At 46.8% G+C, this 14990-nt stretch overlaps 1 protein-coding gene across 1 annotated transcript in view; it reads left to right on the forward strand.

Moving 5' to 3' along the window:
• The window catches only part of LOC115093118 (sodium/hydrogen exchanger 2-like), a 161704-nt gene that overhangs the window by 30748 nt on the left and 115966 nt on the right, over positions 1 to 14990 (forward strand). The window contains exon 2 of the mRNA XM_029604834.1: positions 10000 to 10463. Within this exon, the coding sequence (XP_029460694.1) occupies positions 10000 to 10463 (464 nt within the window). The remainder of the gene's footprint in view (positions 1 to 9999; positions 10464 to 14990) is intronic.

The raw sequence follows: 14990 nt of genomic DNA on the forward strand, positions 1-14990 counted from the left end.
ATCCCTCGCGGGACCCCGCTGGACCATCAGGGATGTTAGTAAGTCTTGGGGAGGGATTGAGATGGTGGGTGGGGGGGTTGTATTACAGTACATTTTAATGCTTGGGGTGGTTTTTTAATTTAAAAAAATAAAATTTCCCCTCCCCCCATACAAACCCCAAAAACTAATTTTCCTCATAGTTCAGGGAAAATCATTTTCGGGGTTTGGGGCCCCCGACCCACGACGAATTAGGCAATTTCGTTGAAATTGCCTAATTTGTGATAAACGAAGCTCATCTCTATTCAACAGTGCCTAGCCCTCTGATCACTGAGCATGCTCCCAAGGGTTATAAACCCCCAAAAGATAGCCTCTCCCCCAAAAAGATGGGGTGAAAGCCCTGGGAGAGTAGTCCCAAAAACCTCTAATTCCTTCTACTACCTCTAACCTAAAAATAGTGCTTTAGGGAAAATATACTTGGGGGAAAAATAAGTGACAGGATGAGACCACCATCACACATATACATGAGAAAAATTTGCATATATGGAGTCTCCATGATATGCAAATGTATCTCTTGCTTATTCATTGTGGAAATCCTGAAAACCCGACTGGCTGTGGGATCCCCAGGACAGGTTTGAGAAGCTTTGTTCTATGATGATGTAAATACATCCTGTTCTGGATGCTGAGTAGGTAGGAGATGAGGGTGAGTCTTCCTGCCAGCTTGACTTTGTGAACATCTAGGGGGATCAGGAGTGAGGAGACAGGAGGAGGGCCCTTGGGCTGCAAGGAGTGGTGAGAAAGGTATGGCGGGGGCTATGGAGGGTAGATGCTCCTGGGCGGAAGGGAAGATTGTGAGGAGCTGGAGCTTCCCTTCCTTATTTACATTGGGTGGGTGGAATGGGGACCATGCAGGCGGTGCTTCTTCTTTTTTTATCTTGTTGGGTGGGAGGAGGGGAGGATCTCTGGATTCTGTTGTGCAAGGACTGCACCTAGATTAAGACCAGCGATCCCTGACTTCATTTTGGTTGCACTGATTAGTCACCTAGCACTGAAAATTAGTGCTAGGCATCTACTGTTGCACTGGAGGTGGACCCTTGGCCTGGCGCAAGATTGGTACGGCCCTCTGGTCGGACCCAGAGAGCGCCTGCCACCAGGAGGTGGAGCACAGGAGGAGACAGAGGCTAGCTGGAGCTTCGCCAATAGCAACCCGGGGTTTCCGCAGGTTGAGCCCTTGGGTACCTGGGATGCCTAGACTTAGGTGGGCCTTGCAGGGTCTTCTGGAGAGGAAGCACAGGGGAGTGCCCACCACAAACAAGGGTGCATGGTCAATGTCCAAGGAGAAAGGTCCGGAGGTCATGGAAGGCCAAAAGTGAGTGTCTGAGTGGATAGCGAGGATCAAGGTCAGAGTATCAGTCCAGAAATGTCAGCTGAAGCAAGGGTCAATACCAGTGGTCAATCCAGGCATAGTCAAGTTAGGCAAAAGTCAGGTTCCAGGCAGCGATCAGACATGGTCAAAGGACAAGTAGAGGTCTGTTCCAGGCAGCGGTCATATATGGTTGGTGGACAGGCAGAGGTTGGTTCCAGGCAGAGGTCATATATGGTCGGTGGACAGGCAGAGGTTGGTTCCAGGCAGCGATCAGACGTGGTCAATGATCAGGCAGAGATCGGTTCCAGGCAGCAGTCAGATGACGTCAGAAACAGGCAATGGTCAGTACCGTGAGATCAGTCCGGAGAATACTACCAAGGAATGGAGAGATGCTGGAACAGGAGCCACTGGAACAGGAGCTGCTGGAACAGAAGACACTAGAACAAGGCAAACTAAGAACACCAAGTGTTTGACCCGATTCCCAAGGCAAGGCTTAGGGGAACAGGCCTTGCCTTTTATACCTGGGCTGCGTGATGTCAACAGGAAGCATTGGGTTCGGGTTTCCCACGCTTGGCCCTTTAAAGAGGGCTACGTCCGCCGCGTGCGTGCCTAGGGGCAGAGCCGAGGAGCAGGAAGATGCAGAGCCCCTGCGGGAGCTCCGCTGCGAGGCCTGCATGGGAGATGGTGAGTGGGGGAGCTGGGGACGCAGCGAACTGGCTGCGGCCGCAGCGGAAGAGTGCCCGGAGCTGTTGGAAAGAGTAGCGAAGTAAGCATGGCCGGTCGTGGTGCGGATACGGCCGGGTGCGCAACAGTACCTCCACTTCTAGGCCTCCCCCCTTACTGGCCTAGGCTTTTCAGGATGAGCTTGATGGAAGTCCGTGAGGAGGTCCTTGTCGTAAATGTGGTGGGAGGGCTCCCAGGAGTTCTCCTCCGGTCCAAAGCCCTTCCACACTAGGAGGTTCTGCCAATGGCCTCTATGGCGCCGGACATCAAGTACTTCTCTTACTTGCAGAGTATTCTCCGGCTCAGCGATGTGTAGGTATAGGAGGCCTCCGGGACGGCCAAGACAAGACCATTGGCTTCAGGAGAGACACGTGGAACGTGTTGTGGATGCCTAAGGAGGTGGGAAGTTGTAGTTGATAAGTGACCACGGTCTGATGAATTTAAGAGCCAGATGCTGAGAATGAAGATGTAGTCTAATGGGTCTAGTGCTCAGCCAAACTTTCTGGCCGGGTTGGAACAGAGGTGCACCTCAAAGATGAACGTCAGTAAAATGCTTATCTCGCTTGGCTGCTTGGCTTACTCTTTCCTTGACGATTCCAGAGTCGGCGTATTGTCTGTGCTATGGATTGAGCTGCAGGTGAAGGTACGGATAGAGGCACTGGTTGAGGCAGGCGTGGCTGGTGACCAAAGACTACTGAGAATGGTGAGACGATGTGGTAGAGGTGAGGTGGGTACTGTGGGGCAATTCTGCCCATGGCAAGAGGTCAGCCCACATCCTGCTGATTGTTGACGTAAGACTATAGGAATGTCTAAGGAGCAATTTGTCCTCTCAGCTTGGCCATTTGCCTAAGGGTGATAGGCCAATGTCAGATTCAAAGTAATATCAAACTTTTTACACAGAAATCTCCAATATTTTGCAGAAAATTGGAGCCCATGATCGAGACGATCTCTCTTGGTAGTCTGTGCAAGTGGAATACATGGGTCAGGAAGAGCTTAGCTAATTCTGGAGCCGAGGGTAGAGGAACAAAATGGGCCAACTTTGCAAAGCTGATGATGATAACCCAAATTACTGTATTGCCTTTAGATGGTGGTAGATCGCTGATGAAATTGGTAGAGATACTGGACCAAGGTTCGATGGGCACTGGAAAAGGTTGGAGGAGCCCCTATGGGCGGCTAGTCAGGGGGTTTTGCTGCACGCAAACAGGACAGGAATCCACATAGTCACGGGAATCCTTGATCATATTAGGCCACCAGTAATGTCTTCTAAGCATCTCGAGGGTCCGGGCCCGACCAGGATGGTTGGCTAATTTAGAGTCGTGGGTCCAACGGAGGACGCACTCACAGAGATGACGTGGGACCACCATCTTCACGGCTGGTACCATGTTAGTAACTGCAATGGATATGCAGGCTGGGTCGATGTGCCTAGGTACTTCAGGAGTGTCCTCTTGCTCAACGGAGCGAGAAAGTGCATCAGCACGGAGAGTTTTTGCTGCTGGGCGGTAGCGGAGCTCAAAATTGAAGCGTTTGAAGAACAGCGCAAGGCGGACCTGCCTAAGATTCAGTAGCTGGGCCTTCTTTAAGTGTTCGAGGTTCTTTGGTCTGTGAAGATCGTAAACTTATGCTGTGCCCCTTCTAACCATGGATGCCATTCCTGAAGAGCTAATTTTACTACTAAAAGCTCACGGTCCCCAATCGTGTAGTTTTTCTCCCTGGCAGAGAAATTGTGTGAGTAGAAGGAGCATTGTACTAAGTTCCCTTTAGGAGAATACTGACTTAGGACCATCCCTGCTCTGATGGCGGACACGTCGACCTCGACAATGAATGGATGATTAGAATCTGGATGGCATAGGCATGGACTAGTGTAGAAAGCCTCTTTCAAGGCGTGGAAGGCAGATTCGGATTTGGGGCTCCAAACTCAAAGGTCACTTCCTTTCCTAGTCATGGCAGTGAGTGGAGCAGCTAGCGTAGAGTAGTTAGCGATGAAGCTTCTATAATAGTTTGTAAAATCAAGGAATCGTTGTAAGGCACGGAGACCTTACTCCAAGGTATTCAGGGGCCAATCCTGAATACCTTGGAGTTTCTCGGGGTCCATGGTGAAGCCACGATTGGAAATAATATAGCCCAGGAACGGAAGGTGGGGTTGTTCAAAAATACATTTCTCGAATTTTGCATAGAGATGGTTGTCCCTAAGGCATTGGAGGACTGTTCGAACATGTGAACGATGGGACTCCAGGTCTCTGGAAAAAATTAGTATATCATCCAGATATACCACGACAAATGAGTATAACAGGTCCCGGAAGATCTCATTTATCAAGCGCTGAAAGACCGCAGGGGCATTGCAGAGCCCGAAAGGCATCACCACGTACTCGTAGTGGCCATCCCTCGTGTTAAATGTGGTCTTCCAGATATCCTCTGGTTGGATTTGGACAAGGTTATATGCTCCTCTGAGATCCAGTTTTGTAAAGATCTGTGCCCCTTGCAGGCGATCAAACAGTTCGCTAATGAGTGGCAGTGGATAACGGTCCTTGTGAGTCACTGTATTTAGTCCTTGGTAGTCAATACAAGGACTTAAACTGCCATCCTTTTTCTTCACGAAGAAGAATACGACTCCTGCTGGGGAATTGGAGGGTCTTATGAACCGTTATTCATATTTTCTTTAATGTACTCTGACATTGCTTGGGTTTCAGGAAGCAAGAGAGGATAGGTTCTGCCCTTGGGAGGCATGGTTCCTGGTAGGAGCTCAATAGGGCAATTGAACTCTCAGAGTGGAGGTGGGATGTCAGCATTTTGTTTAGAGAACACATCTTTGAACTCAGCATACAGAGCAGGTAACATGGAAAGGGTGATAGAGTTCAGGATGGTCTCCACTGGGGATACTTGTCATAGGCAGCAGTTTTGGCACTGAGGGCCCCACTGAGTTAGCTGCAAGGATTGCCAGTCAAAGTGAGGTGCGTGTAACTGGAGCCAAGGAAGTGCAAGGATTACAGGATGCATAGAACGTTTCAGAACTAAGAGGGAGATTTTCTCATCATGGAGGGTTCCCTCGGCGAGGCGGAAAGCTATGGTGCGATGACTAATACGTCCTAGAAGGTACTCTCCTTGGATCGAGGCAATGTGGAGAGGTATCTCCAGTGGTTGAAGTGGGATCTGGAGTAGTGTGACGATATCGTCCAGAATAAAATTACCACTCATCCCCGTGTCTACAAGGGTGGTAGTGGCAAAAGAGCGTGACTCCCTAAGGAGGGAGATGGAAAGTAGTAGTTGAGGGCCAGCAACAGTAGCGCCCAAGCCCGGGACCCCCGCCGGGCTCAGGCTTTGGAGTTTCCCGGACGCACGGGGCAAGTCTGTAAGAGGTGTCCGGAGTCCCCGCAGTATAGCCAGAGGCCTCATTTTTGCGCCAGGGGCACTCCTCTGGAGACAAGTGGCCACTATTAATTTGCATAGGTTCATCTGGTGGTGGAGGAGGTGCTGGTAAGGCCTTCAACTGAGGACTTGTGGCCCGGGATGGGCGTAAGGCTGGAAGATGGAGGACCCTTACCTCTTGGTGCCGCTGTCGTAGACGATGGTCAATCCTGCCGACCAGGGAAATCAGGTTTTCCAGAGATATGGGGATCTCACGAGCAGCTAGTTCATCCTTAAGAGTAGGAGACAGTCCCTCTAGGTAAAGGGCTCATATGCAGTCTTTTTGCCACCCCAGTTCCGTGGCTAGGGTTCAGAATTCTACTGTGAATTCGGCAAGCGAATGCAAGCCTTGACGGAGGTGGAGTAGGTGGTGGCCAGCGACTGCCTGCCTGCCGGGGTCCTCAAAGCTCCGTCAGAAGACAGAGATGAACTGGGAAAGTTGAGGGAGGATGGCATCAGAACACTCCCAGAGTGGGGAAGCTCATGCCAGAGCTTTCCCTTCTAGGCGAGAAAGAATGAAGGTGATCTTGGTTGTTTCATCAGGAAACAGTGAAGGTTGCGGTGCAAACTGCATATAGCATTGGTTGATGAAGCCTTGGCAGAGGCACAGCCCCCCATTGAAATGGGCTGGAGCTGGGAGGGCCAGTGGTGCCCGGGGGGCAGGGTTTGAGCCAGACCCCTTGAATTGGCCATGATAGAATCCTCTAGTTGAGAACGAAGCTTCTCCACAGATGAAGCTAATGATTCCATGATTCGTTGCTGATCTTGGACAAGAGTTACTAGGCCAGGGATGACCCGTAAGATAGGAGACTCCACCAAGTCCATGGCCTTGGCAACCTGTTGCGCTGGAGGTAGACCCTTGGCCTACAGCAGGATTGGTAGGCCTTCTGGACGGACCCAGAGAGCGCCTGCCACCAGGAGGCGGAGCACAGGAGAAGACAAAGGCTAGCTGGAGCTTCGCCAATATCAACCCAGTTTTTCCGCAGGTTGAGCTCTTGGGTATCCAGGCCGCCTGGTCTTAGGTGGGCCTCGCAGGGTCTCCTGGAGAGGAAGCACAGGGGAGTACCCATCACAAACAAGGGTGCATGGTCAATGTCCAAGGAGAAAGGTCCAGAGGTCATGGAAGGCCAAAAGAGAGTGTCCGAGTGGATAGCGAGGATCAAGGCCAGAGTATTGGTCCAGAAAGGTCAGCCGAAGCAAGGGTCAATACCAGTGATCAGTCCGGGCATAGTCAGGTCATGCAAAGGTCAGGTTCCAGGCAGCAATCAGACGTGGTCAAAGGACAAGCAGAGGTCGTTTCCAGGCAGCGGTCAGACGTGGTTGGTGAACAGGCAGAGGTCATTTCCAGGCAGCGATCAGACATGGTCAATGGTCAGGCAGAAGTGAGTTCCAGGCAGCAGTCAGACGAGGTCAGAAACAGTCAATGGTCAATAGCGTAAGATCAGTTCGGAGGGTATTACCAGGTAATAGAGAGACGCTGGAACAGGAGACACTGTAACTGGAGACAGTGGAACAAGGCATACTAAGAACACCAATTGTTTTACCAGATTGCCAAGGTGAGGCTTAGGGGAACAGGCCTCGCCTTTTATACCTGGGCTGTGTGATGTCATCAGGGAGCATCGGGTTCCAGTTCCCCACACTTGGCCTTTTAAAGAGGGCTACGTCGGCCGCTTTCGTGCCTAGAGGCGGGGCCAAGGAGCAGGAAGACGCGGAGCCCCTACGAGGTCTGCATGGGAGATGGTGAGCGGGGGAGCCGGGGACACCGTGAACTGTCTGCGGCCATGGAGGAGGAGGAGTGCCCGGAGCTGGTGGAAGGAGTAGCGAGGTGAGCAGGGCTGGTCGCGGTGCGGACGCGGCCGGGGTGCGCAACATCTACATGTTCTCACCAACTTCTCTTCTGCCCGATTTTAGGTTCCCTAAATTTAGGGACCTAAGTTTAAGACCTGAGGGTGGGGGGGGAATTTTTACTCAGTGGAACGTGGGTTCCTAACTACATTTTTAGATCACTAGTTCCTGCTGGAAATCAGCCCATTATACTTTAGCTCAGAATATAGCTGTGAATTTTAAATGTAACTAGGAGAAAATTCACATGCATTAGCTAAAATGTTGTCACTGTTCTAGAATTTAATGATAATTTTAGTTCCCTTTTAATCTTCTCTATCCCTCCAAAGATAAATGAAATAAACTGATAAAGGAACAGTCAAATATTAAAGTGATATAAAAAAGAGACTTCAGAATAATGGCTTAGATAAATCAGGGTCGTCTTCCATAAGACAATCCAACCTGATCTTCACACACAAACTACATGCTCAGTTACTGTTTGAAGATCTGGTGCTTATGTATGTAGTCCTTGGTGAGGTTTTAACTCCAAGGGCACACAAACATATTTGTTTATCTTCAGAGGCTGCACCGGCTACCAAATTCCATCCCATGCTTGACTCTTAATCCTGGGGGGATTCTTTTTATGGGGGGAAGCTCTCGCTTATGGCCCGGATCATGGTGTCTTGCTCTGGGTGTTAAAATAAATTTGACTGATTGATAATCATTAAATTAGGGCTATTTGTCAATAATGTTGACATTACATTGACAGTTGGTACACGTGTAACTGTCTATAGGTAGGTGTCCTATTATTCAGGCATCTGGGTAGAACCCCATGGTGATATTTACTGTGCAGAGCTCACCCAGCAGCAATCCAGGAATCCTATTTGATGGGTCCCCAACTTCACATCAAAATATCCTACCTTAGATCATCTTCTCCTCGGACACCCAACCCATCTGGTCCCATAGGTAAGGAGATCCAGTTGGGGTCTCCCATTCTTGTTTTCTCATCCTTCAGTAATTTGTCTGGGGGAACTTCTTATGGGGAAAAGTCAAGTGGGATCAGGCTAGTTCTCAGCAAGGGGGATCCAAAAACCTCCCCATGCTGTTCAGGTTCAAAAAATACTTCTAAAGTTAAACTGGATATGTCTTCTAACTTTACTGTCTCTCGCACCAGGATCCTTCACTGTAGCTTGCCCATCTAGGGTTTAGAGTGGGCTCACAGGTCTTTGGTCCTTTAGTGAGAGCCCTTTCACCCCAAATGGGAATCAGGAGTAAATATTTGTCTTTTCTGTAAGTTAGTAAAAGAAGGACTCTCTAGCAGGAAGTGCACGATGAGGTATCTCAGAACTCCATTTGGGTGAAGCTGGGAGGCCTCACCAGAATGTAAAACTTAAACATCCTGACTGCGACAGGTTCCTCAAACTGATCCCACAGTGTCTTAAAATGGCTGTGATAAATAGTGTTTAGGCATCCAATCTAGATCATCCAGGTGGGGGGGACTGAGGGGGATGGATGGCTCCTAGATAATGTGTTCTAAACAGGGACAGTGACATCTGGTGGCCAAACTGGAGGGTGGGGGTTTGCCATATGTAGATTAAAAGTATAGGGGTACTTTAAGCCACAAGCTCCTCTTGACCACCTTGAGCAGGGGTTTCAGCCTGCCAGGAATACTACAGGTCAAAACTGTAAAAACTGAGAAAAAACTGCAAAAGTACTTCCACTTCTCTCTCTCTCCCTCCAGTCCTGTCAGAGGAACTGGCACAGTAATGTCTCTCCCTTCCTTTGCTAAGCTGGGGGCCTAATTTGCAGGCTGATACAGTAAAAATCGTGCGCGCAATTCAGTAAATAAAATTATTCAAATTAGGGCCCGCGGTAAAAAGAGGCGCTAGGGACGCTAGTGCGTCCCTAGCTCCTCTTTTTTGACAGGAGCGGTGGTTATCAGTGAGTTTGACAGCCGACGCTCAATTTTGCCAATTGAGCGTCCGGTTTTCAACCCACGAGCCGCGGGCCGATTTTAATTTTTTTTTTTTTTTTAAATTTGTAATTATTTTTTAACTTTTGGGACCTCTGACTTAATATCGCCATGATATTAAGTCGGAGGGTGTACAGAAAATCATGCTAGGACTTCAATGGGTAAATGTGAATTGTTTATTTACTTTATCAGATAATACAAGGACTAGGGGGTACTTCATGAAGTTAACAAGTAGAAAAATTTAAACAAATCAGAGGAAATTATTTTTCACTCAACGCACAATTAAGCTCTGGAATTCATTGCCAGAGGATGTGGTTAAGGCAAGGTTTGGATACTTTCCTGGGGGATAACTTCTCCTGGGGGAGAATTCCATAAACTGCTATTAATCCAGTTGACTTAGGGAATAGCCACTGCTATTACAGGCATTAGTAGCATGGGATCTGTTTAATGTTTGGGTACTTGCCAGGTACTTGTAACCTGAATTGGCCTCTGTTAGAAACAGAATGCTGGGCTTGATGAACCTTCGGTCTGACCCAGTAAGGCAACTTCTTATGTTGTTACATAGTGGCTTTGGAAATTAAACAGAGCACATCTCTAGATTGAATCTTTTGCTTTACTGATAAGCTCCTGCTTGTTTGTATTTAAATACCTTTCGGTTATGCGTGTGCTTTCATTTCATCTAAATTACTGCTTCCCAAAGCAAATGTTGTTCTCTCTCATGTATTTTTCTTCCTCGTAGGCTTCCATCTGTACCACAAGTTACACTCAATAGTGCCGGAAAGTTGCCTCCTGATTTTGGTTGGGTTGCTACTAGGAGGCATCATCTATGGAGTCAACGAAAGGTCTCCACCCGCAATGAAGACAGATGTATTTTTCCTGTACCTGCTCCCACCAATTGTGCTGGATGCTGGATATTTTTTGCCCACCCGCCTATTCTTTGATAACATTGGCACTATATTCTGGTACGCTGTGGTAGGGACACTATGGAATTCCGCTGGCATTGGGATCTCATTGTTTGGGATATGTCAGATTGCAGCTTTTGGCTTGATGGACATCTCCTTGCTGCAAAGTCTGTTGTTTGGGAGCCTGATTTCAGCGGTGGACCCTGTCGCGGTGCTAGCTGTTTTTGAAAACATTCATGTCAACGAACAACTTTACATCCTGGTATTTGGAGAGTCTCTATTGAATGATGCCGTGACTGTGGTGAGTTTTATGTTATACATATGTTCCTTATATTTTGTTTCATTGGTCTTTCAGTACTCTCGCCATAATGTCTACCATTTACCTTGCACGATTACTGTAGAAAAGTGTTTTTCAAGCCAGTCTTGGAGTACCCTAGAGCCAGTTTGTCTTTCAGGATATCCTGAATAAATATGTGATAGATCTGCGTGCAATGGAGACAAGTGTCAGGCATGTTCATTCTGAATAATCTGAAAATCTGACTAGCTAGGGCTGGCTTGAGAAACACTGGCGTGGAAAGTGCTGACTAATATTTTTTTAAATGTCCTCCCCTCGAGAGTTTATAATTTAGGCTCTGGAAATTGAAGTGACTTTACACATTGAAAGAAAGCAAGGGCAAAGAACCATAGGCTTCAAGTTTCACAGTGCAGTAACCTATCCACTGCATTACACTGCCAGCTGAAAACATTTCTGTCATAAAGGATGAGAAGATCTGAATGCCATCTGAACCGTGGGATGAAAATAGAATAAACAATGAATCAGGAAAGGCTCTAAATAGAACTTATATTCCACGTATAAAGGAACAACCATTCTAAGCAGTGCAGAGTGTAACACACATAATAAACAATTAAAACAAACACAACTAAACATTGTAAGACAGATAAAACATCCCTGCTGTTTCCATTGTTCTACTCTAACTGGTAAAAAAAAACAAAAAACGGTTGGTGAAAGATAGGAATTGGTACATCTCTTCATCCTGGTTCAAATTCAGTTTTGATCAATAAATTCTTGGCTTGAATATGCATAATCTAACTCTGGTTTCGTTCAAATTTGACAGATTTTTTTTTTCTAATATGAATACAGATCTGTAAATATACTAAACGGAATCAGAAACATTCAAACTAGATGGAAATTTAAGTTGAGCCGTGAATAGCTTGAAATAATAAATGTGCATTGGTTTGAAATGAATGTGTAAAATGGAATGAATGTGGCCATTTTCATTTCATTTGTGTTCCCACAAAAATAATACACATTTGTCTCCATTAGTTTATAATTCCCATTCAAGTCTATAACACAAATAAAACAGTGGCAGCCTTCCTACTTTTCCAGGTAACTTAACCAAGCAATGCCAGTGAGGTCATAGTCTGACTGGAGCCAAGGCTCGAAGCAGCTGGGAAAAAGACAGGAAGGAGGACCTATCAGGGTCAAGCATTTATTTTTTAACCTACCTATATCTGGCACTTGTACCACATGATGCTGACTTCTTCCCACTGAAAGGTTTGAGCATGTGCAAATTCCATTTTAAGATTCACTTCTTTGGTGACTTTCAAAGGGAAAGGTTATATTTTTGGAGCTGTCGAACTTGTTTTTGACATAAAGTACCATTCCTCTCCTGTTTCTGCCTTCTCTCTTAACAAGTTATAGCCCGGGATGGTCATATCCCAATAATGAGACTCTGTGAACCAAGTCTCCATAATAGCAATAAAGTTCAAGTCCACATCCACTGTTAGGGCCTGCAGATCTGGGATATTGTTGCCCAAGCTAGGAGCATTTGTGCTCATAACTTACCAGCTTTCCTCCTTTAGTTTGCTGCTCTTCATAGTCACCTTTTCTGCTTTTTAGCTTAAGCCGGGAATGTTGTGCTGACTAGGGATGTGAATCATATTTCGGACGATTGAAAATATCGTACGATATTTTCAAAATCGTCAGAAATCGGGGGCTCCCCGAAACCAATAGGAAAAATCAACGATATTGTTTGTGGGGTTCTCTTATAGTTTTGGGGGAGGACGGGAAACACGGCACACAAAAATAATCCCTAAACCCACCCCGACCCTTTGAAACTAATCCCTTAGCTTCCCCCACCCTCCCGACCCCCCCCAAAAAAACTTTTCACAGGTACCTGGTGGTCCAGTGGGTGTCCCGGGAGCGATCTCCCGCTCTCAGGCCGTCGGCTGCCACTAATCAAAATGGCGCCGATGGCCCTTTGCCCTTACCATGTGACAGGGTATCCGTGCCATTGGCCGGCCCCTGTCACATGGAGGGAGCACTGGATGGCCGGCGCCATCATTAAAAATGGTGCGGGCCATCCAGTGCTCCTACCATGTGACAGGGGCCGGCCAATGGCACGGATACCCTGTCACATGGTAAGGGCAAAGGCCATCGGCGCCATTTTTATTAGTGGCAGCCGACGGCCCGAGAGCGGGAGATCACTCCCGGGATCCCCACTGGACCACCAGGTACCTGTAAAAGGTTTTGGGGGGTGGGGGAAGCTAAGGGATTAGTTTTAAAAGGTCAGGGTGGGTTTTTTGTTTATCAGCTCGGGTGCAGCCGATAAAAAAAAAAACCCGATCGGGCCAGACGAAAAAAAAATCACGATGTGAATCGGAACTGGAATCCGAACCGAATCCGGTTCCGATTCACATCTCTAGTGCTGTCTGATTTTATTATGTCCTCTCACTTCCTGTATTGCTTGGGGGTGACATTCTGATCGAAGTTTTCTATCGGGCTTATCCTTTCTTTTCCCTTTCCGTGAACCAGTGATATTTCAGAAAAAGTGATATTCTATTCCATGGGTTTAATCTCTTTCCTAAAACATTGGAAATCTTCCAGTACTGCTTGGATACTGTTTCTAGCAAGTTTTTTGATTCCCAGATGGAAGATAACATTGATATTAGAGTCTTTACTTTCTTCTATAATTGCATTGATTATTTGGTTTGTATATCTACCAACTGAGTATTCTGGAAGGCATTTAATTATTGTGTCCCCTTCAAATGAGATCCCAAATTAGTTCCACTAATGACCAAGTCTCCTAGCAGCAGGAGCTTTCTTTCATAAGGTTTGATAACGTTAATGGATTTTTGGTTGCATTGGGTATCTTCTACCTTTTCAGACATCCCTTCATTGTCTGTTGCAGGAGCAGCTTCAGTTTCCAGTGCAGAGAAGGGTATCAATGTGGACAATGTATGTCTCTTCGCCACAGGTCTTATTCTACCAGAGCCCACTGTATTCCTTTTATTCCTGGATATTTGATTTCTCTGTGGGAGTGGTGGTGGATATCCTGGATATTTCTCAGTAGAGGAGACTGGGTGTCTTTTGGTCACAGGACTTGTTCAGAGCCCACTGTAATCCATTTTTTCCCAGGGATTCAGAATTCTCCACGGAAATTAGGGATGACATTCTTGATGTTGTGAGGAGGATTTTCAAAGCAGAGACAATTTTTTTTCAGATGAGTCAGTTCCTTTTTCATTCCAGACACCTGGAAAATCTTCAAATGGTATGCCTTAGAACATAAGCACCACAATTGTTGCACCATATAAAAGACATTCTGATAGGAAGTATCAGGGAGGAGACTTGAGTAGGTTATAATTAATGTAGAAGGTGTTGGATTGTTACTTACTATTATTCACTTAACTTATACATATTTATTTAATATTTTTATATTCTGCTTTTTAGCATTTCAAAGAGTACATCAAAGCAGGTTATATTCAGGTACTGTAGGTATTTCCCTATCCCTACAGGGCTTACAAGCTAATTTTGTACCTGAATATGCCTCTTGATCACTGCTGGTCTTACTTAGTCTTCTCTTCCTCAAATGTAGCATATGGGCATCTCCTCTGTCTCCACAGCTTTAATTGTAATTCGAGACAATAGGAACTTTTTGCCTCCTTTTCGCCTGAAAATTTGGATCTGCAGGCAGAAAACCTTGGAGTTCCCTCTCTGATGTTTCCTGCCCTCAACAAGGGGGTCAGTGAGCTATGCTTCTCTTAATATGTTTTGCTTTTGGAAGAATTGCTCTGAAGAAAGGAGGTTGCCCCAGCCCTGAATGAAAGCCTCAGCTCCTCTGGATTTTCGGCCTTTGCGGGAAGGACCTGTTAGTGTTTGTGGAAGTAAGGAGCTTTGTGTTTTGTAGCTGGAGGTTGCCTTAAGGTTTTTGGGAACCGTGTACGTTGACCCAGTGTCACTCAGCCTGATGGACTCCGTGCCAGCATTACAGAAACCTTTTGGACGGGTTTGTGTCCAGTCAGTGCCACCTGGTGGAAAGTAAAGACCAAGCAACCCATCAATTGCTCATTTAATGGAGACAGAGGAGATGCCCATATGCTACATTTGAGGAAGAGAAGACTGAGTAAGACCAGCAGTGATCAAGAGGCAGATTCCCAGGTGTAGAGGGGAAATCCTTGTTGGATAGGAGAAACCTTATTAATTTTGACCAGGGGCAGTCTTAATAATCCAGGAAGGAACAGAGCGAACCGGGGAGATACCAAGGAAACACTGATTTACTTACTGAGTACTTCAGTTTTATGATATGGATGCCACAGGAAAAAAAAACTGTAGAATGTGCCAAATTATTTGTTGCTATAGTGGTTAGAACAAAACCACAGAATCTTGGCTACTTATTGTCATAAAGCAGTGAGAAATCAGTCAGCATCTTGGGTCCCCCCCCGGGGAATTCCAGGCAGTTGGGAGAGTGAGTCAGAGACTCGGCCCCAGTACTGCGTGTGGGCTCCTCACCCTTAGGAAGCACTCTGAAAGGGGTTACGCATACATATG

The sequence above is a fragment of the Rhinatrema bivittatum genome, chromosome 5, assembly GCF_901001135.1.
Source record: "Rhinatrema bivittatum chromosome 5, aRhiBiv1.1, whole genome shotgun sequence".
NCBI lineage: Eukaryota > Metazoa > Chordata > Amphibia > Gymnophiona > Rhinatrematidae > Rhinatrema > Rhinatrema bivittatum.